Source organism: Thalassophryne amazonica, chromosome 5 (assembly GCF_902500255.1).
Source record: "Thalassophryne amazonica chromosome 5, fThaAma1.1, whole genome shotgun sequence".
NCBI classification, from domain to species: domain Eukaryota; kingdom Metazoa; phylum Chordata; class Actinopteri; order Batrachoidiformes; family Batrachoididae; genus Thalassophryne; species Thalassophryne amazonica.
Genome location: NC_047107.1, coordinates 52,994,329 through 53,011,790, shown reverse-complemented (window position 1 = coordinate 53,011,790; position 17,462 = coordinate 52,994,329). Strand labels below are relative to the sequence as shown.

Here is a 17,462-nt window from a genome sequence, read left to right as displayed (position 1 = left end):
GAGGCGGTTGTGCAGGTGAGCGAATAGAGCTACTCTGGTTAGCTGTGTAGGCTAACACTTACCAACACGACGTCACCCATTTGCCTCCTCATCCCTTCTCCACTGGGAACCGAAGAAAAACTGCACTTTTTGCAACTGCTTTGGTGATTGCAAAGCTGAAAACAAAACAGTACACCAGAGCGACTGTCCCCATAGGTGGTCATATCCCACAATATCATGCAGGGTTCAAACGAGACTGTGCTGTCCTATATACACAACATCCTGAAGTTGGATTATCATTATGCACACTTTGTATCCCCACAGTTCAAAAGGCATCAGCAGAATGCCTTTCTCTTATTGTGCACCTTTTTCATGGAATAACTTGCCACTAACAGCAAGACACTCAGTCTCTGTTGAGTGATTTCAATCCAGACTCAGAACACACTCCTTGCTGGACTTTACATTTAGTTACTGCTGTGATTTTTGCACAATTGGTTGTTCTCATGTCTTTGTTTAAATTGTTTGATGTTGCATGTTTCTTGGGACCAACACACTTGCTGTTGGGTGGGCCTGACCAGCCTGCCAACTTGCTCTAGGCTGAAACGCAATGCAAAATATTTCTCTTTATAAATGTTTGGCATATTAAAAATGTGTTGTATTACTGTGATTTTTTTGCATTGTCAGGTCAGATGGCACTCCACATTGCAATAGAGCGCCGCTGTAAGCAGTATGTGGAGCTGTTGGTGGAGAAAGGTGCTGATGTTCACGCCCAGGCGAGGGGACGCTTCTTCCAGCCCAAAGATGAGGGAGGTTACTTCTACTTCGGTAATGAGTTTTGAAATACATGCAAACACATTCACTGAGATTTATACATGAACATTTCAAGGCACTGAATATGTCTTGGACTTCATTTACATTAATTGTTAAGAAATACAAACAGCACAATACTGTATGGTAAGTCTGCATGGAGTAGGCAGTTCTCAAAAACTGATGATCCAAGAAATGAAAGAAGCCACCAAGACACCAATTAGATGCTATGACTATGACAGGAGAAGCTGTGCATATCTCAACTGTTGCACACAGTCACAGATTCTTGGTGGAATGAAGCAGAGAAGGATTTCATTCATTTGTGCATTTTCTGCCACTTCTGAGTCTGGGTTACAGGAGCAATAGACCATGTCCTGGGTCTTCTCCGGAGCAGTGGCTCTACCCTGAGTCCTTTGCAGATAGTTGAGCTTCTCACCCTGTCCCTGACTGTAAGCTCAGATACCTTCAGTCATAGCTTCAATCATATTCTTTTGGTCATGACCCAAAGTTCATGAACATAGATGAGGATGTGAGCATAAGGATGGGAGATTCATGCATTTGTCTCTTCCAGATTGGACTACTGCAATGTTTTATTTTCTGGTTTACTGCAGTCCAACATTAGGGGTCTCCAATTGGTTCACAATGCTGCTGCCAGACTTTTGACAGGAAGCAGAAAGTTTGACCACATTACACCCATTTTGGCATCTCTTCACTGGCTTCCTGTCCATGTGAGATCAGATTTTAAGGTTCTGCTATTAACCTATAAAATTGTTCACGGATTGCTACCTCCCTATTTAGCTGACCTAATTAAACCGTACGTACCGGCCTGGGCTCTGCGTTCTCAGGGTGAAGGACTACTTTGCGACCCTAGGGTGAATGAAAAGTCTGCGGGTCATAGAGCTTTCTCTTATTGTGCCCCTGTTCTGTGGAATGATCTTCCTGCGTCAATAAAACAGTCAGATTCTGTAGAGACTTTCAAGTCCAGACTTAAGACGCACTTATTTTCCCTTTCGTATGGCTAGCATACTGGCATAATATATTACTATGCTTTCTACCTTTTTAAATGAATTTTATTAGCAAACGGAGCAGGCCGCAGCCTCAACTTTATCTAAAGTCTGGGTCTCTTAGTGAAGCTTAGGGCAAGTGGCCGGCAGTCACCTTAGTATCTCTTCTGTTTTTCTTGTTGCTTAATGCTGACAAATTGTACCATATTTGTTGTCTTTCTGCCGCCTGATTCTGTTTTTTTTCTCTCTCTCTGTTTGAGGTGCAGCTCCATCCAGAAGTGGGAGTAGGTGTCGTCTTCTGCAAGCCTTCTGTCCTGGAGACCAGCATAGACTCCCAAAATTTCCTGTATATTTGCATTGTCAAGTGTATCTGTAGCATGGCCCAACCAGAAGGTCACCCCTTTGAGTCTGGTCTGCTTGAGGTTTATCATTAGAGGGAGTTTTTCCTTACCACTGTTGCCTATGTACTTGCTCTTGGGGTTGGTAAAGTTAGACCTTACTTGTGTGAAGCACCTTGAGGCAGCTTTGTTGTGATTTTGTGCTATATAAATGAAATAAATTGAATTGAGCATAAATCGTCTGGTAAATTGAGAGCCTTGCCTTCTGGTTCTTTCTTCACCGTGATGGTCACGTACTGCATCCATAAGACACCAGATGCCACCCCAATCCATCTACCGATATCATGATTCTCATCCCAGTCACTTCACACTCTGCCTCAAACCTGGCATTGGAGAGAAGGATTTGCAGACAAGAAAACAGATCAAATCTAGGCTAGATTTGATCTGTAGCAAACAAACTTTACGTGACAGCTAAATAGATCTTTGTCATTTGATTGATGGATTGTAGGTCAGTGACATTCATTATTTGTCCCAATGTACGACTGATGTCATGTACCATGCATTTTGGTTCTGTTTACTGTGGCTTTTCATCCCATACATTTTGCTCAATTGAATGCCCCTATTAGCTTTTTGTAAAAATGCTTTGATAATACGAGTACCACCTCTCTGTACATGCCTCAGTTATGCCATACCCCAGGAAAAACTGGTCATACTGCATTAATTTTCTTGTAAATTTAGTTAAAATTTTCAAGTTGCTAAAGGCTCTAATGGTCAGAAACGGAAGAATTACCATCGTAATAGTCAAACAAAATTCTACTGCAACTCATATCTCAGGAACCAAAAAGGCAAGAGAACGGATTCAGTGGTTAAAATAGTCAGAATTCAACATTTTTCTTGAAATTTCCTGGAATTGACCCAAGTGAAATCATCATTTGTTGCTTGGCAGTAACCACAGATGCTGGGGAGCATTGAAAATCTGTCTTTTTGGAGTAACTGAAATAAAAATGACCAGAAACGCCTGTTTTGATTACCTCTAACAAAGTTGGCCCATTGAAAAGATGAACTTAATGTCACTGTAGTAATAACGGAAATTAGTTTTGTATGTTATGATGGAAATGAAAAAACACTCCATAAATCTGCTTGGGCAAGTTTTGTTTCTGTAGGATTTTTTTTTCTTCCCTACATGAACATGTCTGTCTTTTGTAACACATCAAAGGACTGTGTTACAGCAGCTGGAGGGATGAAATGGTTAATGTATATACATTTTCTAAGCCAAACAAATCTCCATGGAGGAAATGAAGACCCCACCCTCTGCTTTTTAAACATGTCAAGTCCGAACTGGCACATCCATTCAGGATACTGCTGAGGCCCAGTGGTGGACTCCACCTTAAACCCCAATGTTTGTCTGAAGTGTCGCACGAGAAAGCACAATTGGCAGTATTCCAGAAATGCATGTAAAGGAATGCACTGTCATATGTGAAAGAGGTGCCTGTGTTCCGAAGTTAAGAAAACTAAATATTTTCTCAAAGAACCTCTGCTACCTCTGAGAGAAAAATACTCCACAGGCCAAGCAGATTTTTGGTAACACCTAATGTGACTAAACAACACTTAGAATTCAGCCTCAGTATACCATAAACTATTCCAAAATGTGTAATAACCATCTCTGAGTGGTAGCTATATCCAGGTAAGGGTCAGTGAAGGAAAAATGCTCAAATCATATTGAAACCTTTACCCCATTATTCATTCATTCACTTTCAGCCACAGCAGGCAGCAGCCTGGCAGCAGAGCAAGCAGCTCATCCCACACTTTCCTATCAGCCAAGTCCTTCTTCCCAGGAGATCCCAAGGTTTTCCCAAGACAGCTGGGAAATATAATCTCTCTAGTGTGTGCTTGGTCTTCCTCGGGGCCTATTTCCAGTTGGACATGCCTGGAAGCCCTCCTTAGGGAGACGACCAGGGGGTGTCCTCACCAGATGCCCAAGCCACCTCAACTGGCTACTTTCGATCCGAAGAAGTACCGGATTTACTCCGAGTCCCTCCTGAATAATCAAGCTTCTTATCTTGTCCAGGAGTGCAAGAAGTATACAGTGAGGCAAATAAGTATTTGATCCATTATCGATTTTACAAGTTTTCCACCTACAAAGAATGGAGAGGTCTGTAATTTTTATCGTACGTACACTTCAACTGTGAGAGACAGAATCTAAAAAAAAAAAAAAAGGGTTAGGGCTGTTCATGTTATATAATGAAAACATAAAAGTTGTGAGAGACTTCAGGCCACATGTTGTTTTTGTTCCACTTGGGGTTTTATAGGTGCAGACCAAATTTGAACTCAGTCATATAAGATTTACATCTGTAGATGTAGATTTAGAGGTCCCCCAGAGTGACACATTTTCCTCTCTCTCCGCTGGCAAGGCAACGTCACCCTGACGGGAGAAGACTCTGATGTCATTATTTTTTTTTTTACAGGTACATGTGATGGCTTCTATTTGCAAAAAGTGGTAGTTGATTGGTCACCCAGAGGAGAACATGACTGGAAGTTGTCTCCCCTTTTTGCTTGTTTGGGGAAATTTGTTGCTTTGTGGGGGACCCCTAAAGAATGTCCGATTACAAAAAAAATTGGCACAGATCTTTTATTTTATTAGTGGAACAAAATTATGGGATGAAACAACAAAAAAATGTCGACAAAGGCTTTTCAGTTTGTACAGGAGTAAATAATATATATTATTATACATATATAGTTACACCAATTTTGGTAAAATGTGAAGCAAACTACTGGTTGGGCAAAATATGACTTAAAAAGGAATAGTTTTCACAATATATTATGCTTAGTTATAACGTTACATGATAAAATAGGTCATATGTCACAGAAGCCAATGGATGTTCACTCTTTTTGCCTGTCTTTGGAGACCAAGCATTCACAAAGTCAGAAATATTCCCATTTTTTATCCTATTTGCGCAACCAGTAAGTTGCATCACATTTTACCAACATTGGAGTAACTTTATATTTTACCCTTGCACAAACTGAAAATCAGCCTTTGTTCTTATTTTTGTTGTTTTCACCCCATAACTCTATAGCGTTCATAGACTGTACAAACTACACTTTTTTGTTATCCTTATAATCAGTCAAATAATGTTGTGTACCTCTCAACATGACACCAGCATTCATAAATTTTGACTTTATTTTAATCTTTCATAGATTGGTTATATTTTGTGGTTATAATTACCACTCTTGGGTGGATATCATATGTTTCTAAGCAGGCTATGGTGTACAGAGACTTGGTTGTAAGTGTTGTTTTGTTAACACCTTGGTGGTGTTACTGATTACTGGTATGTAAGAAATTGGCTGTGGGCTCATGAACTAAAAAAGAATAAAGGTTGCTGTACACTGCCCTCTTTTGACATCTTTTAGGGACTACATTTGCCTTGTGGTAGAAATAACATTTTGACCTTCTGATTCTAATTACAGCAGGTTTAACTGATTTTCATGTGATACAGTGCATCCAGAAAGTATTCACAGCATTTCACTTTTTACACATGATGTTACATTACAGCCTTATTCCAAAATGGATGAAATTAGTTTTTCCCCCTCAAAATCCTACACACAATCCCCACAATGACAATGTGAAAAATGTTTTTTTTATTTTTTGCAAATGTATATATATATATATATATATATATATATATATATATAGTGTGTGTGTGTGTGTGTGTACAACCCTATTAGATGTACAAAAGTATTCATAGCCTTTGCCATGAAGCTGAAAACTGAGCTCAGGTACTGTACATCCTGTTTCCACTGATCATCCTTGAGATGTTTCTGCAGCTGAATTGGAGTCCACCTGGGGTAAATTCAGCTGACTGGACATGATTTGTAAAGGCACACAACTGTCTACATATAAGGTCCCACAGTGCATGTCAGAGCACAAACCAAGCATGAAGCCAAAGGAATTGTCTGTAGACCTCCAAGACAGGATTGTCTGGAGGCATAAATCTGAGGAAAGGTACAGAAACATTTCTGCTGCTTTGAAGGTCCCAATGAGCACAGTGGACTCCATCATCCATAAATGGAAGAAGTTCAGATCCACCATGACTCGTCCTAGAGCTGGCTGCCCGTCTAAACTGAGCGATCGGGGAGAAAGGCCTTAGTCAGGGAGGTGACCAAGAACCCGATGGTCACTCTGTGAGAGCTCCAGCATTTCTCTGTGGAGAGAGGAGAACCTTCCTGAAGGACAACCATCTCTGCAGTAATCCACCAATCAGGCCTGTATGGTAGAGTGGCCAGACGGAAGCCACTCCTTAGTAAAAGGCACATGGCAGCCCACTTGGAGTTTGCCAAAAGGTACCTGAAGGACTCTTAGATCAGGAGAAAAAAAATTCTCTGGTCTGATGAGACAAAGATTAAACTCTTTGGCATGAATGCCAGGCGTCATGTTTGGAGGAAACACAACATCCCTACAGTGAATCATGGTGGTGGCAGCATCATGCTGTGGGGATGTTTTTCAGCAGCAGGAACTGGGAGACTAGACAGGGTGAGGGGAAGAAGAATGCAGCAATGTACAGAGACATCCTGGATGAAAACCTGCTCCAGAGCACTATGGACCTCAGACTGGGGTGACAGTTCATCCTTCAGCAGGACAATGACTCTGAGCACACAGCCAAGATATCAAAGGAGTGACTTCAGGGCAACTCTGTGAATGTCCTTGAGTGGCCCAGAGCTCAGACCTGAATCTGATTGAACATCTCGGGAGAGATATAAAAATGTCTGTGCACCGACGCTCCCCATCCAACCTGATGGAGCTTTGAGGTGTTGCAAAGAGGAATGGGCAAAACTGGCCAAAGGCTTGTGGCATCATATTCAAGAAGTCTTGAGGTTGTAATTGCTGCCAAAGGTGCATCAGCAAAGTACTGAACAAAGGATGTGAATACTTACGTACATGTGGTTTCATAGTTTTTTTTATTTTTAATAAACTTGCAAAAATGTAAAAAAAAAAAAACCTTTTTCATGTTGTAATTATGGGGTGTTGTGAGTAGAATTTTGAGGGAAAAAAATAATTTCATTCATTTTGGAATAAGGCTATAACATAAGAAAATATGGAGAAAGTGAAGCGCTGTGAATATGTTCCGGATGCACTGTACTTCTACAGCACTGAAAATCAGGCAGGTATATTCTTTACTGAACCTATTTTTAAGAATTGTTTATTTGATTGTGTTAATGTGTTGTAGTCTTCACGCGTCACAGAGGAGATGATTTCTATTTGCACTTAGCACGATTGTCATTCCTAAATCCCAGCATGTCTGGGCACAGTGTGAGTAATTTGCTGCGGAGCTTTGCGGTGAGGTGAACAGGAACCTGGCAGGCCTGATGGCTAATGGGATTTAGACTCACGCTAACACTCTGCATGCACCCGTGCAAATCCGTGAAGAGGAGTGTTTCTATGCGAGGTGACAAAGTAATCTATCACCCATAGCAACGGCTCATTTTCAGCAGCTGCTTTTGGCACTCTGACCCCATTGCGTATCTCCCTCAAACAACTGCTAATTGTGCTGTTTTCATAGCACGGATTTACTAAGTCATATCTGTGATCCATGTTTAATAAGCTTTGCAAGAACGTACTAAAGCCAGTTATAGTTCTTAATTAAACATCCCACTGATGTGCTAATTTTGAAGTTGAAATAAAGCCCTGTCACTGTCTTGTGATTACTATCACTCATCCAGGTGAGTTGCCACTCTCTCTGGCCGCATGCACTAACCAGACTGATATTGTGCACTACCTGACTGAGAATCCACACAAGAAGGCAGACCTTCGGCGCCAGGATTCCCGTGGAAACACAGTACTGCACGCGCTGGTGCATATTGCAGACAACACCAAGGATAACACCCGATTTCTCACCAAGATGTACGACCTGCTACTGATCAAGACGGCCAAGCTTTACCCAGACTGCAACCTGGAGATCATCCTCAACAACGACGGCATGTCACCTCTTATGATGGCGGCCCAGCTGGGCAAAATTGGGGTAGGAATGATGATGCACCTGCTAAATTTCTGCTTGTTAATTCACTGTGTCCAAGTGGAACGTCTGTGGGCTGTTTGCAGATTTTTCAGCACATCATCCGCCGTGAGATCAAAGATGATGAAGCTCGGCATCTGTCTCGCAAATTTAAGGACTGGGCTTATGGTCCGGTGTACTCCTCCCTGTACGATCTGTCATGTTTGGATACCTGTGGAGAGGAGCCATCGGTTCTTGAAATCCTAGTCTACAATAGCCGCAACGAGGTGAGTCACAGGAAGCTGCTTTGTGTGTGCCCAAATCAGTGTTGAATTTCTCTTTTGCATACCGCCAGTGTTGTGTTTCTCATTCTGTGGTCAGAATCGACATGAGATGCTGGCAGTCGAGCCCATCAATGAGCTGTTGAGAGCAAAATGGCAGAAGTTCGCTGCCGTCACTTTTTACATCAGTGTGGTTTCCTACCTCGTCACCATGATCATTTTCACTGTAGTGGCTTACAGCCACCCGACAGATGGAACGGTGGGAGAAAATACACTGATAGTGGAGATATTTTCACAATATGGCTACAAAGATCAAGATTAATGACCTAAAACTGTTAAATAAATTGGGTAAGGTTAGATGTCTTGTCTTTGTTCCAGCCTCCTTACCCTTACACAACCTCCACCGATTACCTGCGGATGGCCGGGGAGATCGTCACTCTTGCCTCAGGAATCTTTTTCTTTCTCACTAACGTGAGTTTCTGAAGCTTTGTTTGATCATCTCTTGTTTCAAACTCAAATCTACAACAACAGTGTTATCAAGACTGAAATGCGCCTCCTGCTGTTTGCAGATTAAGGATGTCTTCCTGAAGAAGTGCCCCGGGGTCAAGTCTTTATTTATTGATGGTTCCTTTCAGTTGCTCTAGTAAGTCTCCTGTCCTCTGTCCTTGCTCCCTCCTTCCTCACCTCTGCCGAAGCTCTTGCTGACTTTTACCTGAGGCAGTTTTTGCTTTTATCCACTTAATCATCATATTAATCCCACAGCCTCATCCCTTGCATGCTTTAAAGTGTGCATCATTAATTAAACCCATGATCTAAACAAAGAGTAGAGAATGTCAAGCACATCTCTGATCTATATTAAATTATTAGCAACAGGACTGACAGGGAAAAGCTTTGTTCACCAGTTGTTATTGTTTCTTGTTGGCTTCCAGCTTCATCTACTCCATCCTTGTGATTGTCACAGCCGCCCTCTACCTGTCAGGTGTGAAGGCCTATGTGTCGGTGATGGTGTTTGCGCTTGTGCTAGGCTGGATGAACACACTTTACTTTACAAGAGGCTTGAAACTCACTGGAACCTACAGCATCATGATACAGAAGGTTAGATAAAAATGATAATGTTCCAGCACACACGGCGGAACCAGCTTCAGGTGAAGCGGGATTTGTGACTTGTTTGGGTGTACAAATGGGGGCATACAGAAAGTCTTAAAAACCTTTAGCCTTTTTCCTGCATTCTAAGACAATCTGGGAAGCTAGATACTGACTTCATCATCATTTTTAATCAACAATTTTTATTTTAAACACCGGAAAATCTTCTAATTCTGCATTTAGCAATTTTTCAATTTCAATTTATTTTCATTTACATAGCGCTTCACACAGGTAAGGTCTAAACTTACTAACCCCCAGAGCAACAGTGGTAAGGAAAAACTCCCTCTGAAGAAGAAACCTCAAGCAGGAAAGACTCAAAGGGATGACCCTCTGCTTGGGCCATGCTACAAACATAAATTACAGAACAATTCACAGACGAATATACGAGGTCTGTTAAAAAGTATCGGACCTTTTTATTTTTTTCAAAAACCTGATGGATTTGAATCACGTGTGCTTGCATGAGCAAACCTTGAACCTTCATGCGCATGCGTGATTTTATACTTTTAGATCATTTTTATATAATACTTTTCTAACAGACCTCGTACAAGAAATGCTGTTGGCGCACAGGACAGGAGGGTCGCCAACACAAATACAACTCCCATCTCTGGATGGAGCTGCACCTTTAACAGAAAGAATCAGGCATCAGATAGACAAAAAATACTGTATAATTTGTCAGCATTAAACAAGAAAAACAGAGAAATACTAAGGTGATCACCGGCCACGAGCCCTAAACTTCACTAAAAGACCCAGAATTTAGGTAAAGTTGAGGCCGCGGCCCGCTCCAATTACTAATAAATGAATTAAGAGTAAAAAGCATTAAAACTATACCAGTATGCTAGCCATATGAAAGGGAAAATAAGTGCGTCTTAAGTCTGGACTTGAAAATCTCCACAGAATCTGACTGTTTTATTGACGTTTTATTGTTTTATTGATTCTGCATTTAGCAAGCATTCATCAATCAGCCTTTGTTTATACAAGACATTTCTGATATTTTATCATACCTTTGGTTGGTGGCTCAGGGGTGGAGGCAGGCCCGGCGCCAGAAAAAAAATATACACATAGACCACATATAGACCAGGGGTGGGCAATCATGTGCCATGAAGGGCCAAGACCCTGCAGGTTTTCCTTGCAACCAATCACCTCAGCAGGTGATTTCATGAATGATCAGGTGTTTATGCTGAGGGGAGAAGCTCAGCAGCAACCCACCTGCTGAGGTGAGTGTTGCAAGGAAAACCTGCAGTGTCTCGGCCCTCGTTGCCCACCCCTGGTATAGACCCTCGGTCAAGTGATCTCCTGCATACCACAAAACCAAACCAACAACTGATCTGAGAAACGACACGAGACAGTAGATTAACCCCACATACAGCCCTCCATCACAAGCGCAAACACAGCGCAGTTGGGCATGACAGTCACACAACGGGTCAAAGATAAACCTTTCATGTAGATATATTTACAACAGTACATAACTTTTATCTTATCATAAAAGTCCATATCTTAACATAAAATTCTGTGTGGAAACTGGATGCTAGCCTACCTCAGAAGAGTTGAAGCCTTCAGTTGGATGCTGCGTTGAATCTTCTGAGAAGGACATCTCGCCACTCTCCGTTGAATTTCCTGGTTAGGTCATTCTCAAATGCCAGCCTTATTAACGGCCGTCGGCCATCGTGGCTCGTGACGGTTCCACGCTACGCGCTGATTACCTCGCGCACTGTCGATGAGCAAACACCAGAGAGAGCAAACAGTTCTCTCATGTAAAGTCTCATGTTTTTTGTGTGTTCCCTCGCAATAACCTAATATCATATTAAAGTTCATGCCTATCAGCGCGCACAGTGAGTGGAATCAGGCGGTGGGAGACTGAACGTATATGCACGCACGCATACACAGCAGACAACAGTAGGATTTATGACAGATGAGGGAGTAAGTTGCTGCACCTTCAGCTGTATGACTCCGTATGAAATATAGTTTATTTCTACAACAGTGTAAGTAGCAACACCTGTTATGAATGTTTATGTTTTCTTTTTTTACTGTCCTCTCATGGATCATGTTGCTGTCTGCTGTGTGTGCGCGTGCATATACGTTCAGTCTCCCCCCACCTGATTTCACTCACTGTGCACGCTGATAGGCATGAAATAAAAAGAGAAAAAAAAAAGCTTCCGACGTGTGGTTTTTGAATGTACAGTGTGAACAGTCAGATCGCATCAGAGCATCGGGCCGTACAGTGTGAAAACATTAATCGTGTGCTCTGAACTTTTAAACCCTGCGGTTTTGTCGCACAGTTTGAGCTGGAGCCAAGTACAACGATTGAAAATATCGTACAGTGTATGTCCAGCCTAAGTTCGCCTTTTGTTCATGCAGCATGCTGCGTCTGTGATCACTGAACACTCTTTTTAATGTTGAGAGAGTTCTCGCACTAACTGGACTTGACGAATCCCAGGAAATCCAGCTCTGACACTGCTTGAATAAATCGAGCATGCTTTCGTACACCTTGGCATAATCGCTGGACTCAGGATCCTTGCCCTCTCTTACTCTCTTGCAGGGGTTTTGTCTGCTTGGGTTCATGTGTCCCTGTCTCTCTTGTCTGTCTCTTCTGGTTCTTGGTGGTGGGTGTTTCCCTCTCTCTGGCTACTCACCCATTCTGGTGTATTTCAAGCGCATCTCCTTCCAGTCTGCACCTCATCACCTGGGTGTTTATAAGCTCCTCATTTTGCTTTGCTCCTTCGCCAGACTGATGTGCCTTGTGGCTCTTTCCAGCTCATTATCTTGTATTATCTTGCCTTGCTTTGTTTGCCTCATCGTGTTTTTGACTACCTGCCTGTGTACCTCGACCACGCCTAAGCCTGATTTTGGACTGCCTTTCTGTGTACTGACTCCAGCCTGTGAACAAAGTAAACATCTTAACTCTTCTGAGCTGTGTGCGTGCGTTTTGCATTTGCATCCAGCCAACTCTGCCTGAACAACCTGATGATGATCAGCAAATCAGGAACAGGTTTGCATGAAAAGCACCAGAACAAGGGTGTGGCCAAAGAGAGGGAAACACCCACCACCAAGAACCAAGAGACAGACAAGAGAGATAGAGGCAGATCCAAGCAGAAAAAACCCAGCAAGAGAAAAAACATACAAAAACCAATGAAATAAGAAAAATATCAAACAGACCACAGAAACAAAATAAAAACAGATAAACTCAAATCCTGACAAAAATGTTAGTAATCATTGCCGTTTTTTGTGTACATATATAACGGCACGAGATCGTCCATTTGTTTACTCCCTAATATTGATACCCCCCCCCCCCAAAAAAATTACATATCAGTTCAGTTCTAGTTGCACCCCCCGATCTGCTACTGCCTCTTTTCATTGGTATAAAAATATTTGTGTATTTTTTCCTCCTTTGCAGATTCTTTTCAAAGACCTTTTTAGATTTCTGCTGGTTTACGTGCTCTTCATGATTGGTTATGCATCAGGTGGGTTGGTCATCAGCAAACCTTTTCAATTCAGTTCATTTCATTTATCAGTGTATCTCAGTTAGCTGCTGACATATAACTAGTCTTCTGATGTTTTTAACCTGCAGCCCTGGTGTCACTGCTAACGACATGTCCTCAGTCTGGCACAGAGTGCGACGGGGGCTGCCCCACCTACCCCAACTGCAGGGACACAGACACCTTCAGTGTCTTCTTGCTGGACCTCTTCAAGCTGACCATTGGGATGGGAGAGCTGGACATGATCCACAGTGCACAGTATCCCGCGGTTTTCCTCATCCTGCTAGTGACTTATATCATTCTTACGTTTGTACTCCTGCTCAACATGTTGATTGCTTTGATGGGGGAGACGGTGGGACAGGTGTCAAAGGAGAGCAAAAAGATCTGGAAGCTTCAGGTGAGCTGGAAGTGGCTATCATAATTAATGATCAACGATGAAATTTCTTTATAAACTTATTTAAATATGTGACTGAAGTGGGCAACGACCATCCTGGACATTGAGCGTTCTTTCCCAGTCTGCCTTCGTAAGTCTTTTCGAGTTGGGGAGATGGTGACTGTTGGGACAAACTGGGATGGCACGCCCGACCGACGCTGGTGCTTCAGGTGCTTTGGAAAACTCATAGTCAAGTTCAATCAGTAATGCCAGGGTTGCTTCAGATAACACAATCACTTGTCTTCATGCTATGTCAGGGTGGATGAGGTGAACTGGTGCCACTGGAACCAGAATCTGGCAATTATCAATGAGGATCCAGGCAAGACTGAGACCTGTCAAACCAACAGGTTACAGCAGAGTGTCAGAGGCCTGAGGAGAGGTGAGAGTCTAATCTCCATTCTGATGAGGAAAAAAAATGTGTAGAATATATTGCTCAATGGAGCTGACATGTATAAATGAATCAAATTACTAAAAAAAAACAACTTCCCAATACAAAACATACCTTCCTGTCTGTTCTGATGCAAAATGCCGTGGATGGGAACATAAAGCAAAATCATCCAGACACAGTGGAAGGACCATGCACCAGCACAGGCAGCTCTATGAGGGGCCTGCACCCCCCCCCCCACACACACACACAGACACTGTTATGTTCTGCATAAATCGTGTGAAATTAACATGTATGTAGTCAACACTTGAATATATCTTTAAAATCATATTTCCACATTCACTCAAAATTCTGTTGCCCCACTATGAAATAATCACTCCTTAACTCACTCCAATTAAAAAAAAAAAAACATCTGGATCCGCCACTGTGCACATCCAGTTAATGATCAACCTGGCTCAGAATGAGGATGAGCTCACCAATGACACTGAATGTTTCTGCAAAACCTAGATACATAATAAGCTGTAAATAACTTTACAAATGACTGAATGAAAGTTGAAACAGCTGAATAAAGCTCTTAGTTCTTTGGGCTTTTATTGTGTGTTGCAAATGTTGCAGATTATCATTTGAATATTTAATACCAACATCTGCACCTACAGTTGTGTTCAAAATAACAGCAGTGTGTTTAAAAAAAGTGAGTAAAGCTCAAAATCCTTATAAAAGCTTTAATTTTCATATACGCAAATGCATTGGGAACACTGCACATTCTGTTTCCAATCAAAACATGAAGAAAAATGTATAAAATTTGTTATTACTTTACAGAACATGAAGAAAAAGGAATATCAGGCTGTGTGTGTGTGTGTGTGTAATTTCAGTTCAACACTTTTTACTTTGAAAACAGCATATATTAAAGAAATGTATTATTAAAACAAACAAAAACATGTATAAATAGTGTTGACTTAAGGAATCAAGCCAAATATATAATAATGATTATAGATATTTACATTCACAGAACTTAAGGGGTGGTGGCCAAGTGGTTAGCGCCCTTAGTTTAAGTTCAGCAGGTACTTGGTTCAAACCCCAGCCCTGCCACAGTTTTCCATGTAATGTGGAGTTGCATCCAGTGTAAAACTTGTGCTACAAATCAACATGTAAATCCAACCTCGAAGCTGCACGTTGCGCCTTACTCACATTTAAGGTGCTTTTTAAAAAAATAAAAATACCTGACACTTATATTACCTTCCATCCAGACAAACAAGCTCCTGTATTATTCATTTTATTTTTTTCAGATCGCTGGTCCACGGTGGTGCCACGGGTGGTGGAGTTGAGCAAAGGGCTGCAACCCCGTGATCTCATGATAGAGATGGAGCCGCTGACACCCAGGCACTGATGCATGCAGACGACTTGTGCTTCTCACAGCAGAACGAACGTCTGCTACAGCAGAGACATCATGTGACTGGGGATGAGTTTGGCTTTAAGCGTGCTCATTTGCACAAATCTCATTGACCTTTTGTTGAGGAGTATTGTAAACACTGCTGTCAGACAGTAATAGGGCAGAGGAATGAGAACATGGAGACACTGGATGTACAGTGATTCACCAAACAGAGGAGAACCTCCAGCAAACCCTGACATATAAATGATGAAAATGTTTTATATCAACTATACTGGACTCTATCAGAAGCTGTTCACTCAGGGATTCTGTCAGGCTTAAAGTTTTACACAAAACAGATTTATGAGTGTTGTAATCGCTAGAAGAAGCATCATCATTAGCAGGATACATCAAGAAACGATTTTTGTATTGATGCATCTGCAACTATAATATTACAGGGACGTATTCAAGAAAAGTTTTCATTTGAACTGAAACAATGCATTATGTCAAACTTTTTGATGTGCTCAGCATTGTATAAATACATTATTCTCAGCGCGATGGGCATGATGAGCAGGTTACAGTTGTCAAGCGACTAAACTAATGCAAGACAATAGCCCTCCGTGTTGTGGTTTGTCTTTGAATTTCCAGTGTTATTGTTCCTTTTCAGCTGGGGTATTTGCATAATCAACTCTCAGGCCTCACCATTATGTGCTTCCCATATTTACTGCAGTGTTTTCATTGCAATTGGCTCCTTGCCCTGTGCAGCATTTTGTTTATGTGAATCTACTGTATGTATGCATGTATTTGTGCTATTGTATCACATCAGAATGTGCTATAAATTAGAGCCCATACAAATCATTTTCACCAATTCAGTGCTGCTGAGGGCGACAGGTTACTGTTCACCGTGTTCACATTGCTTTTATAAAGAGGAATGTCTGTGCATTTTTGTATTATATGGAGCACATTGCTGCACAGGATAGTAATGACCGGCATTAATAAAGCAAGCAATATTTTTCTCTTGTGGCATCTGTGTCTCCTGAATAATGTGTTGCAGGGAATTAGCTGCATGAATTACTTTAATTATTCAATTTACATCATCATCCTGACTATGACTGAACATTAGGCGGTTTTTCCTGGGCAAGTGTTAACTGCAATACAAACTGTGTAAGTAAAAACAAGGAAGAAGAAAACTAAGAGGAAAAACATGTTTCCTTTTGCAAGTGGATTTTAGTTGCTTTGAATGTAAATTAGTATTTGCAGTTGCATCACTGGTCAGTAGGGGGCTGCAGAGGCCTAAATTGTTCTCTTGTGCTCCCTGCAGAAAATCCAGACCAGGAAGAAAAGTGCTGTGTTTACAGTTACTGCAGGCCAAAATTGCAGCTGTAAATATGAGATTGTCAGTGCTGTTATGCTGTTAGCTTATGTGTTTTAGAATGCATGCACTTTTGAGGCGTTTGTTCTGAGGCTTTCACCTTTAAAAGACTCTTACTGCAACACCTGTCCAGTTATCAGTCAGAGGCTTGATTAGCTTTCGCGTTCAATCATCACAGCTCACCTTTTGGCTCCTCTTTAAAATGTCAGTGCTTCCTGATAACCGGAACCCCGTGCCTCACCTCTGTCCTGCTGCTACTCTCCCTGAGGCCAGCAGTGCTGAAGGACGAGGGGAATCTCTTGCCACCTTGGAGAAGAGGCTAATCCTCTTTACCCCAACTTTAACTGGGCCACTAATCCTCCAGGTTTATCTAAGCAGCGAGCACCTAGCGCTGCTGACAACTTGTCCTGCCCTCCTCCCTGCAGCCTGTTAAGTAGGCCAGGCCTTGGTCCTGCAAGTGTCACTGTCAGCAACTCTGGAACCGCACACTTGCACAGGAAGTGTGAGACGTTAACAAAATGGCTCGCTCACTCTGAGCTCATTTGTACTCTGTGTCACAAATGTGTTTCTGCAAACCAGGTGGAAACCAAAAGCATGATCATGCTGAAAATGGCTGCATGTAGTAAAGGGGAATTTGACATTTGTAAGTAAGCATACTTAAATATCAACAGTACAGATTGTTTGGCACTTGTCCATCCACTTAAGTTGTGTTTAGCCAGATGAGTCTCAAAGACGTGGACTTGATAGAGCATATTCTTTAATTTAAATTTGAAATTATTTCATTTATATAGCGCCAAAACACAACAAAGCTGTTATGTGTCGGACGCAGCTCGGAGAACCGACCAGCGTTTGAAGGACCCAGTATGAAATAAGCAGAGCACGGTACAAAGGCTA

At 41.9% G+C, this 17,462-nt stretch overlaps 1 protein-coding gene across 1 annotated transcript in view; it reads left to right on the top strand.

The window, feature by feature from the left end:
• The window catches only part of trpv4 (transient receptor potential cation channel, subfamily V, member 4), a 38,564-nt gene extending 22,346 nt beyond the window's left edge, over positions 1 to 16,218 (top strand). The window contains exons 6-17 of the mRNA XM_034170244.1: positions 664 to 804; positions 7,844 to 8,142; positions 8,223 to 8,402; positions 8,497 to 8,655; positions 8,775 to 8,867; positions 8,966 to 9,039; positions 9,326 to 9,491; positions 12,931 to 12,997; positions 13,105 to 13,409; positions 13,488 to 13,615; positions 13,703 to 13,824; positions 15,117 to 16,218. Coding sequence (XP_034026135.1) covers positions 664 to 804; positions 7,844 to 8,142; positions 8,223 to 8,402; positions 8,497 to 8,655; positions 8,775 to 8,867; positions 8,966 to 9,039; positions 9,326 to 9,491; positions 12,931 to 12,997; positions 13,105 to 13,409; positions 13,488 to 13,615; positions 13,703 to 13,824; positions 15,117 to 15,217 — 1,835 coding nt within the window. The 3' untranslated portion in view covers positions 15,218 to 16,218. The remainder of the gene's footprint in view (positions 1 to 663; positions 805 to 7,843; positions 8,143 to 8,222; positions 8,403 to 8,496; positions 8,656 to 8,774; positions 8,868 to 8,965; positions 9,040 to 9,325; positions 9,492 to 12,930; positions 12,998 to 13,104; positions 13,410 to 13,487; positions 13,616 to 13,702; positions 13,825 to 15,116) is intronic.
• Positions 16,219 to 17,462: the final 1,244 nt, after the last annotated feature.